Source organism: Vombatus ursinus, unplaced genomic scaffold (assembly GCF_900497805.2).
Source record: "Vombatus ursinus unplaced genomic scaffold, bare-nosed wombat genome assembly UNPS02009205.1, whole genome shotgun sequence".
Lineage (NCBI taxonomy): Eukaryota > Metazoa > Chordata > Mammalia > Diprotodontia > Vombatidae > Vombatus > Vombatus ursinus.
Window position 1 is genome coordinate 58,797,441 of NW_020948983.1, and position 26,889 is coordinate 58,824,329.

A 26,889-nucleotide genomic window follows, 5' to 3' on the forward strand; every position below is an offset into this window, starting at 1 on the left:
AAGAACAGTTTTCCATGAGGACATGAAATACTCTAGTGTTTTCACTACAGTAGGGTCCATTTTATATATTTACAATACATGAACAAACTATGAAGGCTGAACTGAGTCAAAAACTTGATGATTATCAATAAAACTAGGGTAGATGTTAGGTTTGTTCAATAATTACTGAATCAATAACGAGTTGCTCTCCATACCTTGAGAGTTTTTGGCACACCTTTTATTCCTCAGTCTATCATTTTCTTGTAAGTGTTCATAGATTTTTTTCCTCGGAGAGTCAGGCAGTGAATGCTTATATATATATATCTATATATATCTATATCTATCTATATATATAGTAGATAAACATGTATGTGACCTGTATCTGGAGGATTCTTGATCTTTAAGGAGAAAGTAAGTGATGCCTTTAGTTAAGAAAGATGGGGTCAGGCTGGCTTCTGAGGGGAACCCAGTTAAGTACTGCTAGTGATTCATGCGCTGCTGTGAAGTGTGTGAACCAATGATTCTGGCTCTTATCTGGCTTCACTGCTTTCTAGTTTTGCTGAGAAGTTAGAGTTTCAGTCACCTCCCTTGATGCAACTGTTCTGTCGTTCATTATATTAACTGTGTGCAAGCTTTCTGCTTCTTTTTTGATCCAACTTGTGTTTTTATTGTGTTTGGTTTCTTGTGATCATATATATGACCAAACATTTTCCACATTCTCTTTCTTTGGGCGTTCTCTCTTTCCTCTGATTTCTTTGATTCTCAAGTCTCTGTAGTAAAGTTTTAGACTCATGTTGAATTGTTTATTGTGTTTTCTTGCATTGCTCTGATTCCCTGCATAGCCTTGTTTAGATTTTTGCTTTCAATTGTTTTTTAAGGGGATGTAGATTTTAGGGAGGTAGGAAGTACAGTGGATAGACTGCTGAACCTGGAGTCAGGGATACCTGAGTTCAAATCTTGCCTTAGACACTCTCTAGCTGTGTGACTCTGGGAAAGTCACTTAGCTATTTCTGCCTCAATTTCTTCATCTGTGTTCAGTCATTTCAGTCATGTCCAGCTCTTCATGACCTCAATTTTGGGGTTCTCTTGGCAAAGATTCTGGAGTGGTTCGCCATTTAAACTCCAGTTCATTTTACAGTTGAACTGAAGCAAACAGGGTTAAGTGACATACTGAAAGTCACACATTTGGTAAGTGTCCTATTCCCCATGCTTAGCACATAGATTATTGTTATTTCATTTTTCTCATTTTTATACTCAGTGATGCTCAGATAGATGGTCTTGGGGTTAATCAAGATTTATATAAGGGGAACTGGGAGTAGCAAGCCAAATATTTCCCTATGATGTTGGTTGGGCAAGTCACGTTCCTTCTGATGGCCTCAGTTTCTTCATGTATAAAATGAGAGGGCTAGACTAGATGATAAGTTCTTTTTAGCTCTGAATTGATGATCCTGGGAACGAGCTCTATCTGATTTTAGGGCTTGGGGAAGCTGCAATTTCACCCCAGTTAGGGCAACAAAAATAAAAACAATCTAAACCCTAATGATGTGGTTCTACCCTCTTTTATAAGATCGTTCTCTTCCTCCTCCTCCCTTCAACTGAGTGAGTGAGAGAGAGAGAGAGAGAGAGAGAGAGAGAGAGAGAAAGAGAGAAAGAGAGAAAGAGAGAAAGAGAGAGTCCTGACTATGTTTTGAGTTTCTAACCTGTAGAGTTGGAACAACTGCTGCTGTTGACATCTGGATAAAACACCATCATGTGACTGGGACAGCTGGTGGTTTGGCTTCTTGGCTGGGATCTGTGTATTCTTAGAGTTTAGCTTTGATGATAGCCTTTCATCCATCTGCTTATCTTCCTAATACTTAGGGGGTCTCCCCTGCTCATCGGGGAGGAGTCTGGCTCCTACTCAGTCCCTCTCTTCTGTCTCCACTCTCAGGGAGGTGGGGCACAGTTGGAAGGTGTGGCTAGAACTGTCTTGATGATTGTTTTGAAAACAGAAAAGTCTCTCAGGACTTTTGCGCCAGCATGAGAAGACGTCTCATCAGCTAAACTGGCATCTTTCTATGACTGCACTAGCTCCCCCAAGAGGCTAGAGAATGTGTCAGTACTTCAGTGGATTTGTGACATCATCCATTTCCCAAAGATGCCTGCTGCAACCCCTCCATGCCTTCTCGTTCTTCATAGATCTAAAACTGAGAGGGACTTAAGAGGCCATATAGTCTACCCACCTCATTTTACAGATGAAGGAGTAAATTGTATGAGGCTCAGGGAGCCTTGACTTCCTCAAGGGCTTATCATCAGGTGTAGAATTTGAACCCAGATCTTCTGAGTCCATAGTTAGTACTCTTCCTTCCATACTATGCTGCTTTCCATTTCTATGGTACTGTTCTCCATTTCTATGGTACTCTTCTCCATTTCCTCCCATAAATCCTCTATAGGGACTCACCCACAGTGGTAGGAACCTCTTCTTTATCTCCTAGCCCTAGAGAGATGGGCTGTATCTCTCTTAACCCTCACTCTCACTACATGACCAGCCTTCCTCCTTTCTAGATTATATATCTTTTTAGTGATATCTTTTATATCACTTCATACAAGCAATTCATTATTCATAACATGCTGTAGTCTATTCATGCCCACCATGCATCTCCCTTGCCTTTGGAGAGATCTACAGTTTTCACTCTTAGGAAAATGTGGTATCCCATGATTTGCAGCCAAATGACATCAGCAGAAGAAAATTAATGTTAAAAAGATGGGATTTTGGTTCAGGGAGAAACTTGAGGTCAAAGCCTACTCTCATCCTCCATTCAATTTTGGGCCCAATTTATTGTTCATCTCTGGTAGCTTTTCTAAGATACATATACTGATGGGTGAGCTCTGTGGGTCGTCCAGTCAACTGCATATCCCAGTCTGGACAAATGGCATTCTTCATTCACTTGTTTGTTTTTTTTTTTTTATGCTGTGTGGATAGAGAGGCTAAAGAGTGTGTGTGTGTGTGTGTGTGTGTGATTTTGGATCTCACTGAGATCCAATGTAATGTTTTCCTTGATGCAATCAACAGGATACCATCTGCAAAGAAAAAAATCTGGAGGACATCATCTAGACTAAGTAAGCTAGTAAGTGTCTGAGGCCATATTTGAACTCAGGAAGATGAGTCTTCCCGATTCCAGGCGCTGCACTCTATCCACTCTGTACCACCTAGCTGTCCCTTTAAAATACTTAAAATACTTCAAATTACAAAGGAAACCAAATATAAAGATGTATTTTTTTCCCATCCAAGTTCATGGACTCTCTGAAATCCATCCATCAATCTCAATTTAAGGTAATCTTGATCTATAGGTAATCTTTCTTCCATTTGATCTCTGCTCTAAACAGTCTTCCATGATAACTGCAAACACCTTTGGCTAGCATTTGCCTCACTATTGAATGCATTCTTTGTTATTAATAATCAGAGGTCCACCAATAAAGTCCTCTCTGTTGTATCAATCATAAAATCTTATATGGTCTTGATATATGCATGGGAAGCACCTTGTTGGAGAAAAACCTTTAAGGTTCCATTCTGCTCTTACCAAATCGATGCTTTTTATAATGAAGAAACAATAAACACAGGTGGAACTTGTATTCTCTACATTTTTTTTGGTTGACTATAGACTGTAAAGACGTGGTCTGACACAGAATATCATTTGCAAAAGTCTGCCTTTTCTCTTTTCATATTTTTTCCCCTAGGAAAGCCTCAATATGTATGTAAATTTTTTTCTTAAAGATTTTGTAGAGATGAGAAAGTAGGCATATAAACTGTTATTTACTGATTTCTTCTTGCTCGTCTTCTTGGTAATAGAAACATCCATGATTTATTTTTTCTAATCCCATGGTGTCTCCTTACCTTTTTGATACCTTCGGGAAGGACCCCTTAATATTCTTAAAATCACATACGTTCCTGGATGAGCATCCACTGTGTTTTCTTGGAATGGTCCAGCTACTTTTCTTGTCTTTATTTTAAAATGCTATCTTCACTTTCACATGTAGCTTATTGGGGACTGTGGCACTGATGTCTAGCCATCATAATTTCACTGGCATTGATGGAGAAAATAGTTCATTTTTCAGAAAATCTTGATAATCCTTTTCCATTTATCATATTTGTTGTTCTTCCAATCTTATCCTTAACTGCTCTGGGGATTATCGAGGTCAGTTGCAGCATCTTGGGCCAAATCTTCTGCGACTTTGTCTGCAACTTTATTCTTTCCACTGCTCATTGCTCATAATCTTCCATTCTGTTGTTCCTTAAGATTTTACAAATGCGTTTTTGCTTGCTAAACTTGTTTTGGCCTTGGTTGCTATATATACCTCTGTTCAGCAAACAAATCCTGAATTTGCTATTTGAGGCAGTTTCTAGGCTATTCTGGCAACCTTGTTGGGATGCTTTATAATTTGTTTAACTCCAGTAGGAAATAGTGATAGCATTTGTTAATTTCTGTTTCTTGATCCATCTCCTAGTTTGTTTAAATAGGTCATCTTGGAGCTGGTTTGTTTGCCCAACATTCCTTTTCAACTTTATTTATGGTGCTGATTTGGTTTTTGTTCTGACCATACACAGATAGGGTGATTCAGAAATAACTCCCACATTGATAGCAGGTTATTTCCTCCAGCTTCATTCAGCTCTACATGAATAAGAGCAAAGGTGGTGAGGGCTAAGGATTGGCAAGGCTGAATCAACAGTAGGATAAGGGTGCAAGGCACTAGAGTAGGGGTCAGCAAACTACCACTCAAGAGCCAAATTGGACTTGACATCAGTTTTTGTAAGACTAGGGAGCTAAGAATGGTTTTTATATTTTAAAATACAATAAGACTTTATTTAAAAATGTAAAAAACATTCTTAGTAGGCCACCTAGTTTACAGACAAAGGAGTAGAAAATTGTGTAGAGTTGAACTGGTTTACGATGGGGTTAAGATGGTGAAGTTTAAGTGATTTGCCTAAAGTCACATGGCTAAGTGCCCAAAGTAGGATTTGAACCCAGGACTTCCTTATCTCCAAGCCCAGAGCCATATCCACTATATCATGCTACCTTAGAAAGAAGTAACAGAAGAGTCTACTCCAGGGGTGGAGAACCTACGGCCTCAAGGCCACATGTGGCCCTCTAGGTCCTCAAGTGCAGCCCTTTGACTGAATCCAAACTTCATAGAACGAATATCCTTAATAAAAGGATTTGTTCTGTAAAACTTGGACTCAATCAAAAGGCAGCACTCAAGGACCTAGAAGGCTACATGTGGCCTCAAGGCTGCAGGTTCCCCACCCTGGTCTACTCCCTACCAGGTACTATGAGTAGTGTTACCTAGGTTCAGTTTGGAGCAATTTCCTTGTATTACTGGACACTTGTAAACGTCCCCAGTCTTCTGGTGACCATTGGTTTCAAATGGAGCTCCCACCACCAACCTAGGAAGAAAGAGGAGAGAAGGTGAGTTCTCCCTAGTGTGGGATATTAGTTCTGGCGGAGGGTTCAGACAGCATTTAAACATAAGAAGCAGGGATTGGGGAGAAAGATGCTGAGAGCAAGGGAGGCAGGAACCATCCTGGAGGAGGGACATCCTCCAAACTTTCTAGTCTGGACCTATGTACCCATAATAATCAAATAGACCCATGACAGAAACCCATGACAGAGATGAACTGAGGAGGACATCAGATACTGACAGCCCACTCTTATAGTGTGGAGCCCTTCTTGGTGGCCTTGGCTGTCCCCTAAGTCCCTGTCTTCACTTGAGGCAGAAGAGGTGGGCAGTCCAGGGATCTGGGCCCAGAGCATCAGTCATCTGCAGAGAAATCTGGGGTTTGGCAGTAGTATGGAAGGCAAAAGCTGCCAAACACTTTGCCCTTTGTCTCGGAGCTTACTCAGACAATCATGTGTGTGTTTTCAGGGAAATTAGATCTGTCTATTCTTGGGTGATTTACATACAACACAATGTGATATCGCACAACACATTGTCTTCTGGTGGAAACAATGATTGGGAGAAAGGCGGGGAGAGAAGCTGTGGATTCTTTCTCTCTCTGAATTCAGAGAATTCCACTCCCAGTAGGCACTGGCAGGCAGTATGGAGTGAAGACGTGTGTTTTAATCCTGGCTTTGTCACTGACTGGTTACATGACCTTGGAAGTCACCTTTGGGACATAGTTTCTTTATAGGAAAAATGAAGGGTTGGACTGTTTTCTTCCAGCTCTGATATTCTCACATTTCATAATGTTGAGTGAAATGTATCTTGGGTATTTGCCTTTCCATTCAGTGCCCCTCTCTGGGGAGAATCTTGGACCACCCTGGTTGCCCCCTACTCCTTCCAGGTGTCTATATTGTTTTCAGCTAGCTGCTAGCTAATGCCCTAATAAATAGAGCCAGCCAGTTGGTCAATAACCATTTATTAAAGAGCTACTATCTGTGTGACCCTGGGCAAGTCACTTAACCCCATTGCCTAGCCAAAAAAAGAGCTACTATTTGCTAAGTGTGGGAGGATACAAAAAGAGGCAAAAGACATTCCTGCCCTCAAGAAACTCATGACAAGCAAATACGTACAAACAAACTATACGATATAAAAAGAAGATAACTAAAAGAGGGAAAACATTAGAATTAAGAAATGTTGGGGAAAGCTTCCTGGAGAAGATGGGATTTAAAGGAAGCTAGGAAAGCCAGGAGGAAGAGGAGGAGATGAGAAGGGAGAGCATTCCAGGCATGGAAGATAGCCAGAGAAAAAGCTTTGAGCCAAGAGATAGAGTGTCTTGTTTGAGGAACAGCCAAGGAGGCCAATGTCACTGGATGGAAGAGTGTATGGTGGGGAGTAAGGTGTAAGAAGACTGGAAAGATAAGAGGAGGCTAGGTTAGGAAGGGCTTTGAACACCAAACAGAGGATTTTAAATATGATCCTGAAGGCAATAGGGAGCCAATGGAGTTTATTGAGTATGAGGGTGATGTGGTTGGATTTGTGTTTTAGGAAAATCACCTTGGTGGCTGAATGGAGGATTGATTGGCATGAGGAGAGACTTGAGACAGGAAGACCCACAAGCAGCTATTTCAGTAGACCAAGTGAGGTGATGAGGGCTTGCACTAGAGTGGTGAAAGTATCAGAGGAAAGGGGTCTCTGTATTGAGATTCTACAAAAGGTTGCAGGCCTTGGCAACAGCTTGGATATAGGGGGTGAGAGATAGGGAAGAACTGAGGATGACACTGGGTTGGGAGCCCGGGTTGGAAGGACTAGGAGGATGGCATTGCCCTCTACAGTAATAGGGAAGGTGGGAGCAGGGGGGACTTTGGGGGAAAGATAATGAGTTCTGTTTCGGACATGTTGAGTTTAAGATGTCTACTGGGCATCCAGTCTGAGATATCTGAAAGGCAATTGGAGATGTAAGATTAGAGGTCAGGAGAAAGGTTGGGGCAGGATAGGTAGATCTGAGAATTATTAGCAGACAGATGATAATTTAATCCGTGGGAGCCGATGAGCTCAACAAATGAAGTAGTATATATGGAGAAAATGCCATAATTTGTATTAGATGCATGGAGCTTTGCCCCAGGGCACTATCTAGAGTAAGAAGTACATTTCCTTCTTGGGGAGTGGGCTTCCTTTCTGTGGTAAATGCCAGGTCTGAGCCTTATCTCATGGTACTCCTCCAGCCAATGCAGCCATTAACCCTGAGGGTATATTGGCTTGGCACTCCTTTTCCAGGCCTATGGAGGTGAGGGTTGTATCTCACTTGGGGTGACTGTACCTGCAACCCCATACCCAAGTGTTTTCATTATGGGTGAAAAAAAATTTCTAGTTATTAGTTCTACCAATAAAACTATAATTGACTGATTATAGCTTAGAGTACTATCTTTTACAGTAGAATTTTTATTTTCATAGAGGACTTTCAACTAATCAATTAATAAGCATTTATTAAGCACCTATTAAGTGCCAGGTACTATGCTAGGCTCTGGAAATAAAGACAAAAATGAAACAGTCCTTGTCCTTTGAGCAGTGTACATTCTCTCTGGGGAGACAAGATGTATGTAAATGTGTATTTGCAAAATATATGTAAAAATAAAAATTTTTGGCAGGGGAGAGCATTAGCAGCTTGGGCAGGGGGGAATTAGGAAAGGCTTCATTTAGAAGGTGTCACTTGAACAGGATTTTGAAGGAAATGAAGTATCCCAATGTATTAATATTCTAAGAAATGAATCACTAATGGTAGAATGCAGATATCTATACCTCTGTGGTAGTGGGATTTTTTTTTTAAAGCTGCAGGTACAACCAGTGCCTCTCCCTTTCCAAATACATTGCACGGGTGATTTTACATACACCTTAAAGAAACTCTCCAATTTTCTTTCCTTGGCTCAAGTGACTGAAAAACTAAGTCCCTAAGGGCCAGATTGGTTTCTAGGAGTTGATGGAATCTCCCATCCCACTCCCCCAACTCTGATCTAGAATCCAAAGTGGTGGACAAAACTCTGTTTGGAATTAAGAACTCATGAAATAAGTGGGATAAGTACTCCCTGGGGCAGCCAGATAATGACGGGTGTCTAAATATAGCCGCCTATTAACCATGCCTATTTTTGAGCAGCAGAATTAATTGGACCCATAAAATCTGTTTGTCTAGACGATGGTGACTTTTGGCTACTTTTACAGCTGTTTGTGCTATCAAGGTCTCCCTTATTTTTTCTAACTGAAAATAAAACAAAATAAACGTAGGCTGGGATGTGTGGGGCTGCCTTGCTCTAAGTTTTAGGACCATGGGAGCATAGATATGGAGCTGGAAGGACCCTGAGATGTCATTGAATTTGAGACCCAGAGAGGTTTAAATCCAGGACCTCTTCTTCCAAATCCTACTTCCCACCAGGCTGTACTCCTTTGGATTTATCCATCATATTCTCAAATACAGTACCTGCCCCCCACTCTTCAGCTTATTTTTGGGTATTGTCTTCCCTCATGAGATTGTTAACTCCTTTGAGGCCAGGGACCGAATTTCACTTTTGTATTTCTATCCTCAGAAAATAGAACAATGTCTGGTACATAATAAGTGCTTAATGAATGTTTATTGACCAACTGGCCAAACTATCTTATTAGGTGGCTGATTAGGAGGTCCACTTTCAAGAAACAGCCATAGGTGGAGGGGGTGAAGGTTGGGATAGGTGAGCAATGATTTGTTACCTTATATACAAACCATCATAATACTAACAGTAGCCTGGCACATTTATTGTTGTTCAGTCGTTTTCAGTCGTGTCCAACTCTTCGTGAACCCATTTGGTGTTTTCTTAGGAAAGATACTGGAGTGGTTTGCCCTTTCCTTCTCTAGCTCATTTTACAGATGAGGAAACTGAGGCAAACAGAGTAAAGTGATTTGCCCAAGGTCACAAAGCTAGTAATTGTCTGAGGTCAGATTTGAACTCAGGAAGATGAGTCTTCCTGCTTCCAGGCCTGGCACTCTATCTACTGTACTACCTAGCCTGGCACATAGTAGGTGCTTAATAAATGTTTGTTGATTGATTAATTAACATCACAAATGAGAATAATAGCTAGTATTTACGTAGAAGGTGCCTCAAAATTTGCAAAAATACTTTACATTTTTACTCTTTTCATCAACCTTGTGAGGTAGGTGTTATCATTATTCCCCCTTTAACAGATGGTGAAACTGAGGCAAAGAGGGGTTAAGTGAGTTGCCCAGGGTCACATAGTTAGGAAGTGTCTGAGGCAGGATTTGAACTCAGATCATTTTTGACTCCCAAGTCCAGCACTCTAGCCATCTCTTTGCCTCCATAACATAATAACCTAGCATTAGCAAAATTCCTGTGGCACTTCCCATTTACAGAGGGGGACTGGGGCAGAGCACGTGAGACATTAGGAGGTCTAGGTTGGTGTAATACAAAGGATGTTGGTCCCTGCAGTCAGGAGTTTTAATTTTTTTTCCTAGTTCTGTCCTTGACTTGCTGTGTAAGCCAGGGCAAATCACCTTGGAAAAATGAGAACTATTCATGCCCTACATACCTCACAAAGTTGTTGCGATGTTAAAATGGAAGGAAAAGTGCTTTGGAAAGTTTCAAGTGCTTTAGGGACAGATCAATGGTTTCCCAAAAGTTTGGTAGTTTACTTATTTCTGAGGCTAGACTAGAACCCAGTTTTCTCAAGCTATCATCCCACTGGGCTACCTTTCTGCCAAGGTGATTTTCGTAAAGTAAAAGACTTGGGGCAGCTGGTGGCGCAGTAGATAGAGCACCAGCCCTGAACTTCAAATCCAGTCTCAGACACTGGGCACTTACTAGCTGTGTGGCCCTGGACAAGTCACTTAACCCCAATTGCCTTGCCCCGCCCCCCCCCCAAAAGTGAAAGGCTGACTATGCCAGTTCCTTACTCGATAAACTTCAGTGGTTCCCTCTTACCACTAGGGAAAAACGTTAACTCCTCTGCTCGGCGTTTGAAGCTCTTTACCATCTTGTGCCTTCCTACCAGCTTAGTCGCCTCAGATCTTCCTTTCTACCACTGCACAATTGATCCATACTGGTTCATTTGCTGTTCCTCCCACACGAGACTTCATCTCTCACATCTGTGCTTCTACTGGCTGTGGCCCATGCCTGGACTGCTTTCCCCCTCTTCTCCCATTTCTTGGAATCTCAAATTCCTTTCAAGATTCTGCCCAAGTACCATCTTCTTGATTCTCCCCAGGCACCATGGGCTTCCCTCCCAGGACTTTCTTGTCTTTTGAGGGGATGGGGTGGGATATATATCCTCTCTCCAAACATGTATATGTTGTCTTCACTGATAGAATATAAATTCTTTGAGCACAAGAATTTTGGTTTTGTGTTCCAAGTGCCTACTACAGTGATGGCACATTTGTTGTTCAGTCATTTCTCATCATGTTCAACTCTTTGTGACCCCATCCGGGGTTTTCTTGGCAAAGATACTGGAGTGGTTTGCCATTTCCTTCTCCAGCTCATTTTACAGATAAGGAACTGAGGTGAACAAGGTTAAGTGACTTGCCCAGGGTCACACAGCCAGTCTGAGGCCAGATTTGAACTCAGGAAAATGAATCTTCCTTACTCCAAGCCTAGCATTCTATAGACTGTGCCACCTATAACAATAGCCTGCCACAGTTATTGTTGTTGTTTATTCTTTGTTTTCGAAGAGGAACAATGACATCATAGGTGATGTCTTGACTTGCATGTGAACTGATTTAAGTGAGACAGAGTTGTTAATCCTCCCTGAATACCCCATAAACCCCAATATTTTTGTTGTTAAGTCATTTCAGTCCTGTCTGACTCTTCATGACCCCATTTTGGGGGTTTTCTTGACAAAGATACTGGAGTGGTTTGGCATTTCCTTCTCCAGCTTATTTTACAGATGAGGAAAGTGAGGCCAACAGATTAAGTGACTTGTCCAGGGTCACACAGCTAGTAAGTATCTGAGTCCTGAGGATTTGAACTCAGGACAACGAGTCTTCCTGACTCCAGGCCCAGCACTCTATTCACTGCACCACCTGTAACAATAGCCTTACACATAGTTGTTTTTGTGGTTTGTCCTTCATTTTCAATGAGGCCCAATGAGATCAGGGGTGATGTCTTAACTTGCATATGAATTGGATTAAGTGAAGCAGAGCGTGCTAGTCCTCTCAGAATGCCCCATACACCCCAAAGCACACAGTAGATGTCCAATGAATGTCTGTTTATGGATTGATTACAACAGTGCTTCATCTTTTCCAAGTACTTTTTAATCCATGATCATAATGAACTGGGTACTGGGTGTGGTGGTTATTTCCCTTTGCCCAAGGATGAAACTAAAGCTAACAGCCCAATGTGTTACAGATTTACAGCCGGGAGAGATCTTAGAGGTCATAGGGTATAGCTCCTGGTTTTACAAAGGAAGAGAATGAGGCCCGAAGTTGCACAATACTAAGTGATAGAAGCGGGATTTGAACTGAGATCTTTTGACTTCTAAACCAGATGTCATTGTACCAGCCAGCTTCTATTCAATTCAATCCAACAACCACTTGTTAAAGGCTTACTATACACTAGGAACTGGGACTGCAGAGACAAAAATGAAACAGTCCCTGCTTTCGAGGAGCTTATATTCCTTTCTATGTTAAGCAAGTTGTCCAAGGATATCCAGCTCCTCAGAGGCAGGATCAGACCTAGAACCAAGATTTGCTTCTTGCCGACCAGCTCAATGCTCTTTACAGCTTGCCTCCAATCTTAAAGATCACAGCCACAGCTGGCCGGGGTAGCCAGCCTTCTCCACTCCCGAGTGACTCTGCATTAGGTATGCCTAACGGATTTGAGATTTACCCATCGAGTTAGCCTTGTGGTGATATACAACTGCTAAAGCTCAGGAAAAATGTCACCAAGAGCCACTAACTCTCTCAGTTCCCCCCTTCCTGGTAACCTCAGCCTTCCTTATACAGTCATCTCCCGGTCAGTCATCATTTTTGCATGGCAGACAGGATATCCTATACCTTCTGGCGTGGACACCAGACGGCAAACCAAAGGTCGTGGTATATGGCGAAAAATTTCCATCGGCTGGGGTGAGTCATGGAATCTGGGCTCCTGACATTCCTACTGTGGGGAGAGTGGAGAGAGGGGGAGGGGTCACTGTCACTGGGGATGGAGAGCGGAAGAAAGACGTTTTTCTTCAGCAGAGACCTCAGGGGGAAAAATCTGGGGTTTCCTCACTGCCTTTGGAGGCTGACTTGTCTAAAGGAGACAGAGAAAGGAATGCACTGGTCTTCCTTCCAGATTCTGATTCTAGGACAGACTAATATGGCCTTCTTTGTATGTAGCTAGGTGACAGGGAGGAGAGATCACTGGGCCTGGAGTCAGGAGGATTCTGACTTAGTCACTAGCTATGTGACCCTAGGCCAATCACTTAACTTCTGTCTATCTTAGTTTCCTCAATTGTAAAATGGGTTAACAATAGCCCCTGCCTTCCAGGGTTGTTGTGAGGATAAAATGAGATAATATTTGTAAAGTTAGCACACAATGCCTGGCATATAGTAAGTGCTTAATAAATGCTTATTCCCTTCCTTTCCCCTCACTAGGGCCTAAACTCCTGAATTTGGATGCAGATTGCTATAGAAGGAAAGAGGCCCGGCTGTCTAACCTCAACAGGGCAGCCCAAAGAATCTCCATTAGTTGGCTCCACTCTGCTCATCTAATCTTATGACTCACCATGCTCCTTTTGTGTCAGCCAGATTGGACTCACTCATATCTGCATAGCCCATATTCATTCCCCAGACTTCACCTTTGCTGTCCCCTAGCATCTCTGCTAACCCAAGCCTTTCGCCTATCTTTCTGGTCCTGGCTTAAGTCCTTAAGCCCTATATAAAACATTGCCTAACTTTTCTAGGTCTATTGATCTTCCACCATGAGCTATCCAGTATTGCCTTGGCTTTGCTCCATTCAGTAATTCTGGATGAAAGCAGCTTGTATCATCACAGAATCACAGAATTTCAGAGTTGGAAGAGACTTCAGCATATAAGCTATGACTGTTTGCCAGGTCCTGTGCTAAATGCTGGGACTATAAAGGAAGGTAAGCAAGACAGTCTGTATCTCAAGCTTCTATTCTAATAGAGAGAGAAAACACAAAGGGGATCTGGCCAGAAGTGTGGTAGAGTCCTAGATCTTGGCATTTGAGGAAACTAAAGCAAATAGAGGTTAAGTGACTTGTCCAGGGTAACACGTGCTATGTGTGTGTGTGTGTGTTTATTCCCTTATACAATGCTTCATGGTTTGAAAAATGCTGTACATATATTTTTATGTATTATATATATTTACACATATTACATATATCTCATTTGATCTTCACAACAACCCTCTGAGGTAAATACCCCATTTTACAGATGAATAAACTGAGGATGAAAGTAGTTAAGTGACTTGCCTAGGGTCACACAGCTTGGAAGAATCTGAGGCATGATTTGAACTTAGGTCTTCCTGATCCCACGTACATTCCCATTGCACCACCTAGCTTTCTATAGTTTTGTATATCGTATTTGTGACCCAATTTAGAACTACCATTGTATCTTGCCTCTGTAATTAGACTTTAAGTTTTGGAGGGTAGGGGCTATATTTTAGACTTTGACTAGTCGCTAGTGCAAGGCCAGGCTAAAAATTAATAAATAGTTGATGGTAGATTTGATTTGGTCCTCAGGTACTCTGGAGGCTGGTGACAGGCTCTGGACTCAGTCCTAGGGCAGGGAACGGTTTTTAACTTTTATGTTTTTATGTCACGGACCCCTTTGTTAGTCTGGTGAAGCCCACTGACTCCTTTTTAGAATAATATTTTTAAATGCATAAAATAAAGTGAATAGTATTAGAAAGGAAACAAATCATAACAAAATAGTTATGAAAATATTGAAAAGAAAAATAAGTTCATGGACCTCCAGGTTAAGAATCCCTTTCCTACTGGATTAATGCTGAGAGTTTTAGGCTGTCCTTTTTTTCTGGTGGGAGGGGAGGTTCTCTATCCCGTACAATCAAGTGTCTCTATCCCATAAAGAAACAGAAGCATTTTTGCTTGGTTTGCACCTCCATTTCTAGGAGCTGGGACAACAGTGCCCAGCAGCACAGTGTGAAGGTTAATTGATAATAAACACTGAGGAAACAATCCAATCAATACTACTTATTAGCAAGGCACGCATAATAAATGGGTCAGTAGATTTCCCAGTTAGTCCAAAGACCGTGAATACAGAGTGAGGCAGATTTTAATGTATTAAAAACAATTAATCAAAAAAACCAATTAATTGCAAGAAAACAATCGATCTGCATATAAACCAGGATGCAAAATTAGGTAATCTGATTTGTAATTGGAGGAAAGAGTAGGGGCTTTCCAAGTTGTGAGGAAGAATGAATCAATTTTGTTCACGTTTGAGGGAGACAGCTAGGTTTGGGGGTCTTTCTATTCTCGGAATTGAGAGATGCCGATTAATTGTATCCACCTGCATTCATGAAACAATAGATATCTTATACCATCTAGTTGCCCATGGATAATTTGCGGAAAAGTAATAAGATGGAGAAGAAAACATGTGGCAGCACAAGATGGAGTCAGTGCTCATGACATAAAATCTGATTGGTTCTCCTGAAGGTCTGCACTCTATCTCATCACTTGACCCATGCTGTATAGAAACAGAACCATTTTTTGTTTGGTTTCCACGTCCATTTCTAGGAGCTGGAACAACAATGTCCGGCTAGGTTACCCAATGAATAGAAACATAGACCTGCAAATCTTGTAAGGGGCCTTGATCTGGTTCAACCCCCTCCACCTACAGATGAAGACTCTATTGTTTTGGTGAATTACCTAAGGTCAGATGGAAAATAAATATCAGAACCCAGGTTTCCCGATTCCAGCTTTTCCTTCTATAGTGCAATGACTCTGATAACCGCAGTTCTGCTAGTGGTCTGCCACGTCACTGAGTCCCCTCCTGCTTGGTCAGAATCTCAGCCTCTAGTGCAGTAAGCCCTGATGAAGGAATCAGAAGGCATGAATCTTCAGTCTCAAGCTGGCCACTTATTGACTGTATGACCTTGGCCGAGGTATTTTAGCATCCTGATTTTCCTCATATGTAAAATGGGGACAAAAATATTCCTCCTGCCTCCATAATAGGGTAGGAACAGAAAACATAATGTATGTGAAAATGTCCTGCACATAAAAGGATGTGGTAATGACTCTCAGAATCTCATGCATCCTTGTGGACAAGAGGAACAAATGTGGGCTGGACGGGGCAGCTAGGTGGCGCAGTAGATAGAGCACCAGCCCTGGATTCAGGAGGACCTGAGTTCAAATCCGGCCTCAGCCACATAACAGTTATTAGCTGTGTGACTCTGGGCAAGTCACTTAACCCCATTGCCTAGCCAAAAAAACAAAAACAAAAACAAAAACAAAAACAAAAACAAACAAATGTGGGCTGGAGAAGAATACTATTAGGTATTTCCATGGCTACCTGAGCAATGGGATTAAAAGAGTGTTGATTAATGGATGGATGCCAATCTGGAGGCTGAGATGAAATTTCACAGGTGTGATGGTAAATTGCTACTCTTAGGTTAAACAAGTCACTTATGTAAGTAACAAAGCCTTGGAGGGTTGCCTAGAATCTTAAGAAGTTAAATAACATGTTCAGGGTCACACAGCTCAGGTTGTCTCAGAGGCAGGGCTCGAACCCAGGTCTTCTAACTCTAAGGCTGGCCCTTAGCAATATGCCTCATTGCCTTTTTGTGTTACTTATGATAATGTTACTTCTAATAATAAAAATGGTAGCAGCTCCCATTTCTCCAGGGCTTTGAGGTTTACACAGCCCTGGTTGATGGAAAAGGGCTTTGAAAAGGGAAAAGGGGAAAATACGGGAAGGAGGAAGAATGTTCCACGTGGTCTGAGAGGCAGAGTTGAATAAGTTTGTTTGGAAACTTGTCAGCTGGAAAAATACCTCCCTCACTATTTTCGAGGTAGTTGAGAGGATGGGTGTTATTCAACATACATGGGCCCCATTGGTTTGTGTAGAGGTGGGACTGAGGGCAGCTAAGTGGCACAGTGGATAGAGTACTGGGCCTGAAATCAGGAAGATGAGTCATCTTCCTGAGTTCAAATCAGGATGTGTTATACTTACTAGCTGTGTGACCCTGGACAAGTCACTTCACCCTGTTTGCCTCAGTTTCCTCATCTGTAAAATGAGCTGGAGAAGGAAATGGCAAAACTCTCTAGTAACTCTGCCAAGAAAACCCCAAAAGCGGTCATGAAGAATTGGACATGATGAAAACAATTGAATATTAACAAAGACTGAGGCCTTCATTGTGGCCTCAGCCAAAGCCCTGTTCTCCTATCCTGGGGATTCTCCCAGTCATTCTTTAGAAAGATTGTCTTATTCTGCTTGGATTATGATTTTTGGCAGATAGATGGTATAGCAGATAGAACACTAAGCCTGGAATCAGGAAGACCTGGGTTCATATCCAGCCTCAGACACTTATTAGCTGTGTGACCCTGGGCAAATCACTTAACCTGTGTCTGTCTCAGTTTCCTCACCTACAAAATGGGGAGAATAACAGCACCTCCCCTACCCCCAGCGTTATTTTGAGGATAAAAAGAGATAATACTGATAAAGTACTTTGTAAACCTCAAAGCACTACAAATGCTAGCCATTATTATAATCTTTGGTCTTGGCCTTCAGGTCAATGATTATATACTGAACACTTGCTTTGTGCTTAGCACTGTGTCAGAGGTTGTGGAGGAAAGATGAGAAGATGAAGAGAAAGATGAAAACATAATTTCCGTCTTCGAGGAGTTTCTAAGCCCAGTTGGGAGAGACAAGACTAATATATAGGAAACAATTGGGGAGCAGTACAGGATGACAGATGATCAAATAATAGGAATGTGATGTATCTGTCTATGAGATGGAAGACACATCAGAAGGTCGGTAGATAGAGAGGTGGAGGGGACCTTGGAGGCCATCTAGTTCAAACTCCTCATTTTAGACATGAGAAAAAGGCCACATAGCTAGGAAGCAACTTCCATACTTAAGGGATTTTTACCTTCATCCATGTGGCTACTCTGTCCACCAACACAAATCACAGCTCTTTCCATGCCTTACTAGATGGTTTTGTGACTTGCTGGGGCCAAGATGACTCATTTCCTGATGAAGAGCCTTTCTGACCTTTGCTAGGCTTGTCCTTGGATGAGAAAGATAGGTCACTATCACTAGGTCTGCAGAGGAAACCTTTCCTCTCCGGTAGGACCTGTTAGAGCACAGCTTTTGAGAATCTAGAGCCAATAAGAACTGGAAATCAAATGGATGTCCATCGATTGGGGAATGGTATATGAGTGTGATGGAATATCATTTTGCTGTAAGAAATGACAAACAGGATGATTTCAGAAAACACCTGAACTTACATGAATTGATGCAAAGTGAAGTGAGTAGAACCAGGAGAACATTATACACAGTAACAGTAAAACGGTATGATGATCAACTGTGACTGACTTAGCTGTTTTCAGCAATACAATGATCCGAGACAATCCCAAAGGACTCATGATGAAGCATACTACCCACTTCCAGAGAAAGAACTGATACTATCTGAAAACAGATTGAAGCATGCTATTTTTCATTTTCTTCCTTTCTTCCTTTCATTCTTTTTCTTTTTTTTATTTGAGTGAATACAGATTGAAGCATGCTATTTTTCATTTTCTTCCTTTCATTCTTTTTCTTTTTTTAATTTGAGTCTTCTTGTACAAAATGACTAGTATGAAAATGTCTTATATAATTGCATGTGTATAAACTATATTGGATTGATTACCATCTCAGGAAGGGGGGAGAGGAGGGAAGGAAGAAGGGATAGAATTTGGAACTCAAAATTTTAAAAAATGCTTAAAAATTGTTTTAACAAGTAATTGGAGAAAAAAATAAAACATTATATATATATAAAAAGAGAATCTGGAGCCAACTTCTGGATTTCATTAGACTGTGAGCTTCTCAAATACAGAGACTGTATTTTGCCCTTTTCTGTATCTCCAGTACTTAGCACAGTACCTGGCACATAGAAGGTACTTAATAAATGCTCCTAGTAGTTACTAACTGACTGACTTTCACATCCATCATAAGGAGTGGAGTTTAGTGGAGAACAAATAATATGACACATAATTATATATATATATATATATACATTCACACACACGCACATATACATGTTACACATATAAAAATATAATGTATATAACAAGTATATTCAAAATGTACAACAGAAATTCAGAGAATGGGCAGGTGAGTTTGGAAGACTCCATGGAGGAGGGGGGGGGGACCAGAGTTCAGACTGAAGAATGAGTGGGATTTGGTTAATTCTTTTGCTGCCCTTCTCCTGAAACCTTTCTCTGGTTCTGCTCATTTCATATTCATGCCTCTGGATCCTCTTGTTGAGCTGTAGTCTTTTATTAATCTACTTTCTCCCTTAGAGAAACATATTAAGGACTAGGAAGGAGGTAAAGCATAAGAACTATTATATCTCATAATTTCTACCACCTCAATTCCTAGAAAACGTCACCAGGAATCCTGCTGATATTTTGAAGACATGGAGAGCAGAAGCATATTCCTGAATTTGGTTGAATTTAGCAGACAGCAGGGGAATATCCTTTCTAAAACCTACTGCGTTTATACCCTCAATGCCAGGTCAGAGTGTTTAGGTGCTAAACACAGGAGTGGGGAACCTGTGGCCTCAAGACCACATGTGGCCCTCTAGGTCCTCAAGTGTGGCCCTTTGATTGAATCTGTAGGTTCCTCACCTCTCGTGACAGATTCCTTTCCTTATACTTCTCTCCACTCCCTGAGTCCTCATTTCCTCTCTTTCCTCCTTCTTCTTTCCCTTCCCCACCCAAGCTCCCATTGACTGATGATATTTCAAGAAAATTAGATGTAGTACTAGAAGGGATTTTAGATAAAATTTAGGTCAGGAGTTCTGAATCTATAGTCTATGAATTTGTTTAAAAATTTTTTTGGTACTTGTATTACAATATAATTGGTTTCTTTTGTAATCCTATATGCTCTATTTTGTGCATTTAAAGATCTTTATTTTGGAAAAGGGGTATGTAGGCTTCTTCAGAGCATCAAAGGGGTTCATGACCCATGAAAAAGGTTAAGAACCCCTGATTTGAATCAACATCTCTCATTTTACAGATGAATAAAGGCTCCTTGAGAAGCACACAAGGTCACATCAGTAGTAAATAGCAAAGTCAGGATTTGAACTCCGGTCCTCTGATTCTAAAGCCAGTGTTCTTTTTGGTATACCATGTGTAGGAGGAGCATGATCAGACTAAGTTGTATATATGTAGTGAGACATCATTCTGGTCTCATTCCATTTTCCCTCCATCTCCCTACACTCTGGTCTGGGAAGCTTTTAGACCATTGTTACTCAGTGCTTAGGGTTTTGGATTTTTATATATAATCTCCTTGCCTCATCTTAACTTCATCTTCATTCTCAGTTCCTGGTGCTTGCCACTCTACTTGGTTTCTGTTACTTAAACCAACCCCAGGGGTCTAGCCTATAGATCTATTTTTCTATCTGGCATCTTATTTCTTCAGGAATAAATTGGGGCAGGGGTCAGAAGGCAGGGGGAACATATCAGGTCTCATTTCGGAAGCTAAGAACTCAGGAGGGAACAAAGCAGAAACTATTCTTTTTGTGAGATTCTATTTTCTTTTGCCCCATGGAAAATGTAATCTCCTCCAGTGTGTGTTTGAGTAGAGTAGTTAATACATTCAAGATGGGAATGGGCAAAGTGCTGAGCACAGCAAGCCAGAGGAGATGGCAGTGTCCGTGCTTGGAAAACTGCATCCGTTGTAGAGTAGCAGGAGAATGGATTAAGTATGTTGAGAAAGGAGGGATCTGGATGTCCAGGAGACTGGGTAACAGGAGAGAGGAGTAAATGTACTAAAAGGACCTAGGTGAATATAGATACCTTATTCTGAGTGCTACCATTTCAGCCTAGATTTGACAGGGTAGTAATAGTAACAATAGTAATTTTGGAACAATCAGACATTACTTCATTGAGCAATAGTAATGAGTGACAAGTTATATGGTTCTGGATTTGTCAGATGTAACCGAAATCGACTTATGTGTGAATGGAGTCTATAAAATTGATCTGAGTGGAATTAAAAGGCCCTTTGTGAGTAACATCTGCATGAACTCAATAAACATGTCAACAAATGGCTAGATGTGTGTTTTGTTTGAACAGAAATGTAGGGGTTGATGATAGAGATTCAGGACCAGGTCACTGAAATCAGATATTATAGAAAGATAATTTTAAGGGATCCCAACCTATCTATCAATATGGATTTTGCAGAGCAAAGACTGCAAGAATTTAGTTGGCAGAAATTTAGTACCTACTAAGACACTACCTGATCTTACTGGCCAGATTTATACATAAGAAGCTTGCTATCTTTTTAAAATGAACAGAAGGCAAATGCCCAGTCCACAAATACAGGTCTCAAAATACTGTTTTCCCCTCATTTAATAGCATTTTATTTTTTTTCCAATGACGCTTAAAGATAGCTTTCAACATTCATTTTTATAAGCCAAAATATTCTCAAGAATTCAACAAACCAGCTGTACTGAATTTGCAACATTATAACACCCAAAACTGCTGCCCTAAATTGCCTGGATATCACATTGATCCACATAAGTTTAAGAACAACATTTTAATTAGACATTGCCATCCTGAATACCCATGACGTCCAATCTATGTGGAATGAAGAGTACTCAAAATATTAAGACCTAGCAGAAGAAATCAAAACCAGATGGGCACAGGATGAAGTATCCATCATTCCCATCGGACTGCTTGCTCCAGAATTGTTCTAAAGATAGAATCTGCAAAAGATGCACTTACATTCCAATACTTGTATTCAATTACAGAAATCAATCTTATATACTGATGAGACAGGATGCTGAACATTAAATACGAAACAGGAAAACAATCTATCCCTAGACTGCTTTTATCTGAACTCATTCAAATATATGATGAAAAGAATGAGAATGATAGTAATAATCATTGACATTTGCATCTTCCTTTAAGTTCTGCTAGGTACTTTGCATATATCATCTAATCTGACCCTCCCACAGCCCTATGGGGTGTGTACTTCAAATATTGTCATGATTTTTCCCATTTTACAGATGAGGAAACCAAGGTTCAGAGATGCTGAGTGATTTGCCTAGTGTCATACAGCCTCTGGCATTTGAACCCACATTCCTAACTTTAAGTCTAGCATTCTTTCCACTATGCCACACTGCCTCATGGGGAGTATGGCCTTATTCTAGTCATCAGAGGTCAAGTAGAGGCCTGAGTACCAATGTTGGGTGTTCCGCTGATTAGCTATTAGGCCCAAGGCAAATACTTTCACTTCTCTGGGCCTCAGTTTTCTCATTTGTCCAGAGGGGATGATAATAACCAGACCTGCTTACCTCACTGGGCAGCTCTGATGATCATAGATGTGAAAATTCTTTGAACAATTAAAAAAGTGCTCTAAATGCTGTGGGGGAACTTGAGGCACCCTAGTGCTGCTGGAGAATATCCTTCTGGATAGGTGAGCTCTTGGCAACTCTCTTTTCATGTTGGTATAGCCTGTATATGGGGCTGGCCCAATTCCCACTCTGTCTGTTAGGGCTATATCCCAAGGCTAAATTGGGTTCCTGTGACTTTTACACGCAGGTACTGAATAGGTATAGGCAGGCCATTCCCGTCCCTCAAGCTCTGCTTTTTGGCCATTTTCTCCCTAGGAATGAGGGTAGGGGCCAGCAGAGTCTGCTGCTTCATCCCCACGATTTCTACTCTCTGAAGTCAGAACCAGCACTGTGAAGGACTCCTCCTCCCCCCAACCCCAATCCTTTTCCAAGTACTCCATAAGACCCTGTTTGTTTTTTTAAGTTAAACTCAGCGTTTTTCCTGTTTTATAACAAACGTTCTCATCTGAAAATGAAATATAAACATGGCTACAATTTGAACAGACGTGCCCCATTGGAATGTAGAGGTTTAATTTCATGGTGTATGTTAAGTACTATATTTTCACATCTGTTGCTTGGCAGAAAAGAATGGAGCCTAAGAAGGTCCTGTCCTTCATTCTGGGTGCATTTCCTCTTGTTAAATCTAACAACAATCTTTCATTTCACTTTATTGATTCATTCATTCAACCAACATTCATTGAATGAATGAATGAATGAGAGAATGAACAAAATCACCTATATAGGGTGTCCCAGAATTCTTAATGCAGTTTTAAGTTTCTAAAGTTTTAAAGTAGCTTTACTACTTAAAGCACTAACACCCTTTATAGAAAGCAATATCAAACTCTGTGGGAGATACAAGCAAGAGTAAGGAACAGTCCCTGCCCTTAAAGAGCTTATAGCTCAGTACGGAAGATAAGACAAATAGAGAAATGACTAAAAGACAGAATCACTCATTAGAGAATCTCAGAGTTGGAAGGGGCCCCAGAAGCCAACTGGTTGGACTTAAAGAAGGACAAATTTTGTTCTATAATATCCATGACAAGTGGCCATTCAGCTGCTACTGAAGGACAAACAGTGAGAGAGAACTCATCATCTCCTGAGGCACAGCATTCTGTTGTTCCTGATAGCTCCTGCTGGTAAATGTTTAACAACCAGCTTTCTGAAGGAAAAAAAGCTCTAATCAGGGGAGTGCTGGTAAATGTTTAACAGCTTTCGAGAATAAATAAACATACAGGGGACATACTTTTCATTTTAATCTGCATTATTCACATTTTCTCTATCACTTTCTTATGTCCAGACAATCAATAAAACAGGAAGTTAAGCCCGAATTGTAAGTTGATTCTGAAGTGTAAATGTTTTAACAGTTGCAAGCCTCTGGCTTTGATTCTTAGATCATACTTCTTTGTATCATGCCCATACATAACTCTCTGCATCCTCCATGGTTCCTAATTCTGTGCTCTGGGACCAATCAGAAGCAGATCCCTCTTCCATATGATAGCCCTTTAAATACTCGATGTGCCTTTCCCCAGGCCTTCTCTTCTCCAGGTGAAACATTTCCATTTCTTTCAGCTGACCCTCATACGGCATCAAATTGAGGCTCTTCATCAGGTAGAGTGTGAAAGTTCAGTAACAGAAATCCAGGACACTATGGAAAAGTTCAGAGGAGGAAGAGATTACTTCTGTTTGGGGCTGTGAAGATCAAGGAAGGCTTCATGGAGGAGGTAATATTTATCCTATGCCCTAAGGGTGGCTAGGACTTGGGCAGAGAGAGGTGAGGGGAAAAAGAATTAGAGGAGAAGGGAATAGCATGATCAAAGATACAGAGGTAGATAAGCTTAAGGAATACGAAGGGAATGGGGAGGATAGCCCAGTTTGTCTGGAGAATAGGAGGTGTAAAGGGCACCAATGAGAAATAAGGTTGGAACTAAATTATGAATGCTAGGGGAAGAGACTTGAAAGTTATTTGTAGGATCATAGGCTATAGGTCCACAAGTCACGTTGGAGATCACATGCTCCAGTCCTTTTATAGATACAATAAGGATCAAAGATATTCAGTTACTCATCTAAGTAAACATGACTAATAAGTAATAGAACTGGGATTTGAACTCAGGCCCTTTGACTTCAAATTCTGATTTCTCTACTGCCTTCTCAGTAGTCAGTAGTGAACTGTCAAAGTTTTAGCTTTTTTTTTTTTTAAGTGGGGCTAGTAAGGTGATAAGAGCTATGCTTTAGGATGATTAATCTGATAAGAGTTTATAGGATGGATTAGAGGTAGGGAGTCTATTTAGGACAGTGGCACCCAACTCAAATAGAAGCAGATCCCTATAGGCCACATATTCATTTAGAAAACCACAAATTAACATTGTTTATGTTTTATTGTATTTTTAATTTATTTTGTTAAACCTTTCCCAATTCCATTTTCATCTAGTTTTGGAAGCAAAACTTGAAGTTTGCAGGCAGCCAGGACACTATTGTAATAGTCCAGATCAGAGTCAACGAGGTACTAACTAGAGTTGTGGCAGTTGGTGATTAATAATAGCAGTTCACACATATAATGCTTTAAGGTTCATGAAGTACTTTATAGATATCTAATTTGATCCTCTTTTTGATATATGAATCAATATATATTCTATATAATAGAATATATGAATCAATATATATTCTATTCAATATATCATCGGATTCGATCCTCATAATAACCTATTCGATATTTAATCTAATTCGATCCCCGCAATAACCTTATGAAGCCAGCACTCTTATTCTCCCTATTTAACAGATCAACAAACTGAGGCTCAAAAGTTAAGTGATATCCCTAGGATCACATAGCTAGTAAGTATCTGAGGCGGGATTAGGACCCATATCTCCCGGATTCTGAGACCAGTGCCCTCAGAGTTACGAAGAGGTGGTAGTTGATGCTGAGAATGGGCATGAAATTGCCAAGAGAAAGAGTGTAGGGATGAAGTTTGAGAACAGAAACCTTCAGTGTATAAGAGGCAGGAGGAGGAAGAGGAAGTAATTGAGATGGACAAAGACTGGCCAGAGTTGATAGGAGAAGAATAGGAAGAATTCAATTTCCTGGAAGCCAAGAGAGGAGAGCATTTCAAGGTCAGAGTCAAAGCAAAGTATGAGGATTAAGAAGAGGCTTCTAGGAAGAATTCTGGTAGTTGTGAACAATTTGCTTTTTGGCTGAATTACCAGGAGAGCTATTCCAAAGCAAATGTTTATGACTCTTATTTTGTTTTTAAAACATTTCAGTATAATGTCAGCTCCTGTGTCATTAATTATAATGAGCAAGCCTGGCTCTGAAAAGGAGATGAGAAAATGTACCTCTTCTCCTTCGGTGCAGAGGTGGAAGATTATGGCAGAGGAACATTGACTGTCCTGTCAATGTGTGGGTTAGTTTTGCTTGTTTCGTTGTTTCTTTTGTATCCTTTTTTTTTAAAGAGGGTTTGGAGAACCGATGGACGTCCTGAGATTTGGAGTTCAGAGGGACAAGTTCTCCTCTTAGCACTGGGAGTGATTGAGGATTCTCATATTCGTTGAGTCAAAAGGCAGAGTGGAGTCATGTCCTGAAGGGAAAGACATGGTCTGCAAGACTGAGAGGAAGGAATGGGGATTTCAAAAACTGAGCAGCAGTAATAAGAAGGGTTTTCCCCAGCCTCCCCCGAGACTTAACAAGCTGAGCTAGAAAGACTCCTCAGAGCAAGGGCAACAGGAGGAAGTGAAAGGAGGGCCATTTGCCCCCCTCCCCCCTTCCATGGGTATGTTGGGACAACAAACTCTGTCTGAATCTTGGGGTTGTATGTTATTGTTCAGTCGTACAGTCATATCCTACTCTGTGACCCCATGGATATGTCCATGGGGTTTTCTTGCCAAAGATACTGGAGTGGTTTGTCATTTCCTTCTTCAGTGTGTTCCCATTTTACAGTTGAGGAACTGAGGCAAATAGGGGTTAAATGACTTGCCCAGGGTCGCACAACTAGTAAGTGTCTGAGGCCAGATTTGAACTCAGATCTTCCTGATTTCAGGCCCGCTGCTCTATCCCCTGCACCACCTAGCTGCCCCATGGGGGTTGTATACATCTTCTCTTCAAGCACTGAGGAAAGTGCAGACAAAAAAGTGTGCTGTTCTTTCCCCAACTTCTCTTCTCTGTGCTTGTCCAGCAGCAGAGATCAATATACATTTAAATTAAGGCAGAGAGCCAAACCTCTGCCTGAATGTTAGGAATTTTCCTAACTGGAGGCTCTGAGCTATGGTGATTTTGCTACTACCTTTCATCTGGTATAAACCCCATAAAAGAGCAGAAGAGGTGGCCATATGGACCCATAGGGACATTATATTGCCCTTGTGATTAAAAAAAAATAAGCTAATTTAATTAAGCTTAAAAATAAGCTAAATTAGGTTTTAAAAATAAGTTTAGAATAAGCTTAAGGGCATGGCTAATTAAATGGCCAGAGATGGGTTGACAGTAGGGGAGTGAGATTTCAACAGGTTCAGGTAGGAGAGGGCATTAGTGGGTGGTAAATAGAGCTCTCATCCCCTAACTCTAAAGCTAGTCTTTTTTTCCTTTACACCAAATTTCCTGTCCTAAAGGACTACGCCAAGCTGCCCCATATGTTGATACCTGCTTTTGTGGAATAATTTTCAGGGCGTCTAATCTTGGCGAGGGCTCCCTGAGAAGCAAAACTCTCTTGTCCATCAATTCTGACCATTCTTTTGGGGTTAAGGGATTAAAAGCCCCTGTTAAAATGCATGGATGTTATCCAAAAAAGGTAATACATTAAATCATTATCATCCATCATCTTACATGGATTTAGTTTCTGAGAGGAAAGTAAAACCCTCAGGGAATGGGAAATTGGGCAGGGAAGTTTTTAGGAAACAAGAAGTCTAACAAGTAAAAATTATTTGATATTTTATACTGTTTTTCCCCTTACTGATAACAATAATAAACATTTAT

The 26,889-nt window shown here is 40.9% G+C and overlaps 1 protein-coding gene across 1 annotated transcript in view; it reads right to left on the minus strand.

The window, feature by feature from the left end:
• The window catches only part of ITGA11 (integrin subunit alpha 11), a 197,392-nt gene that overhangs the window by 93,157 nt on the left and 77,346 nt on the right, over positions 1-26,889 (minus strand). The window contains exon 3 of the mRNA XM_027851835.1: positions 5,301-5,401. Within this exon, the coding sequence (XP_027707636.1) occupies positions 5,301-5,401 (101 nt within the window). The remainder of the gene's footprint in view (positions 1-5,300; positions 5,402-26,889) is intronic.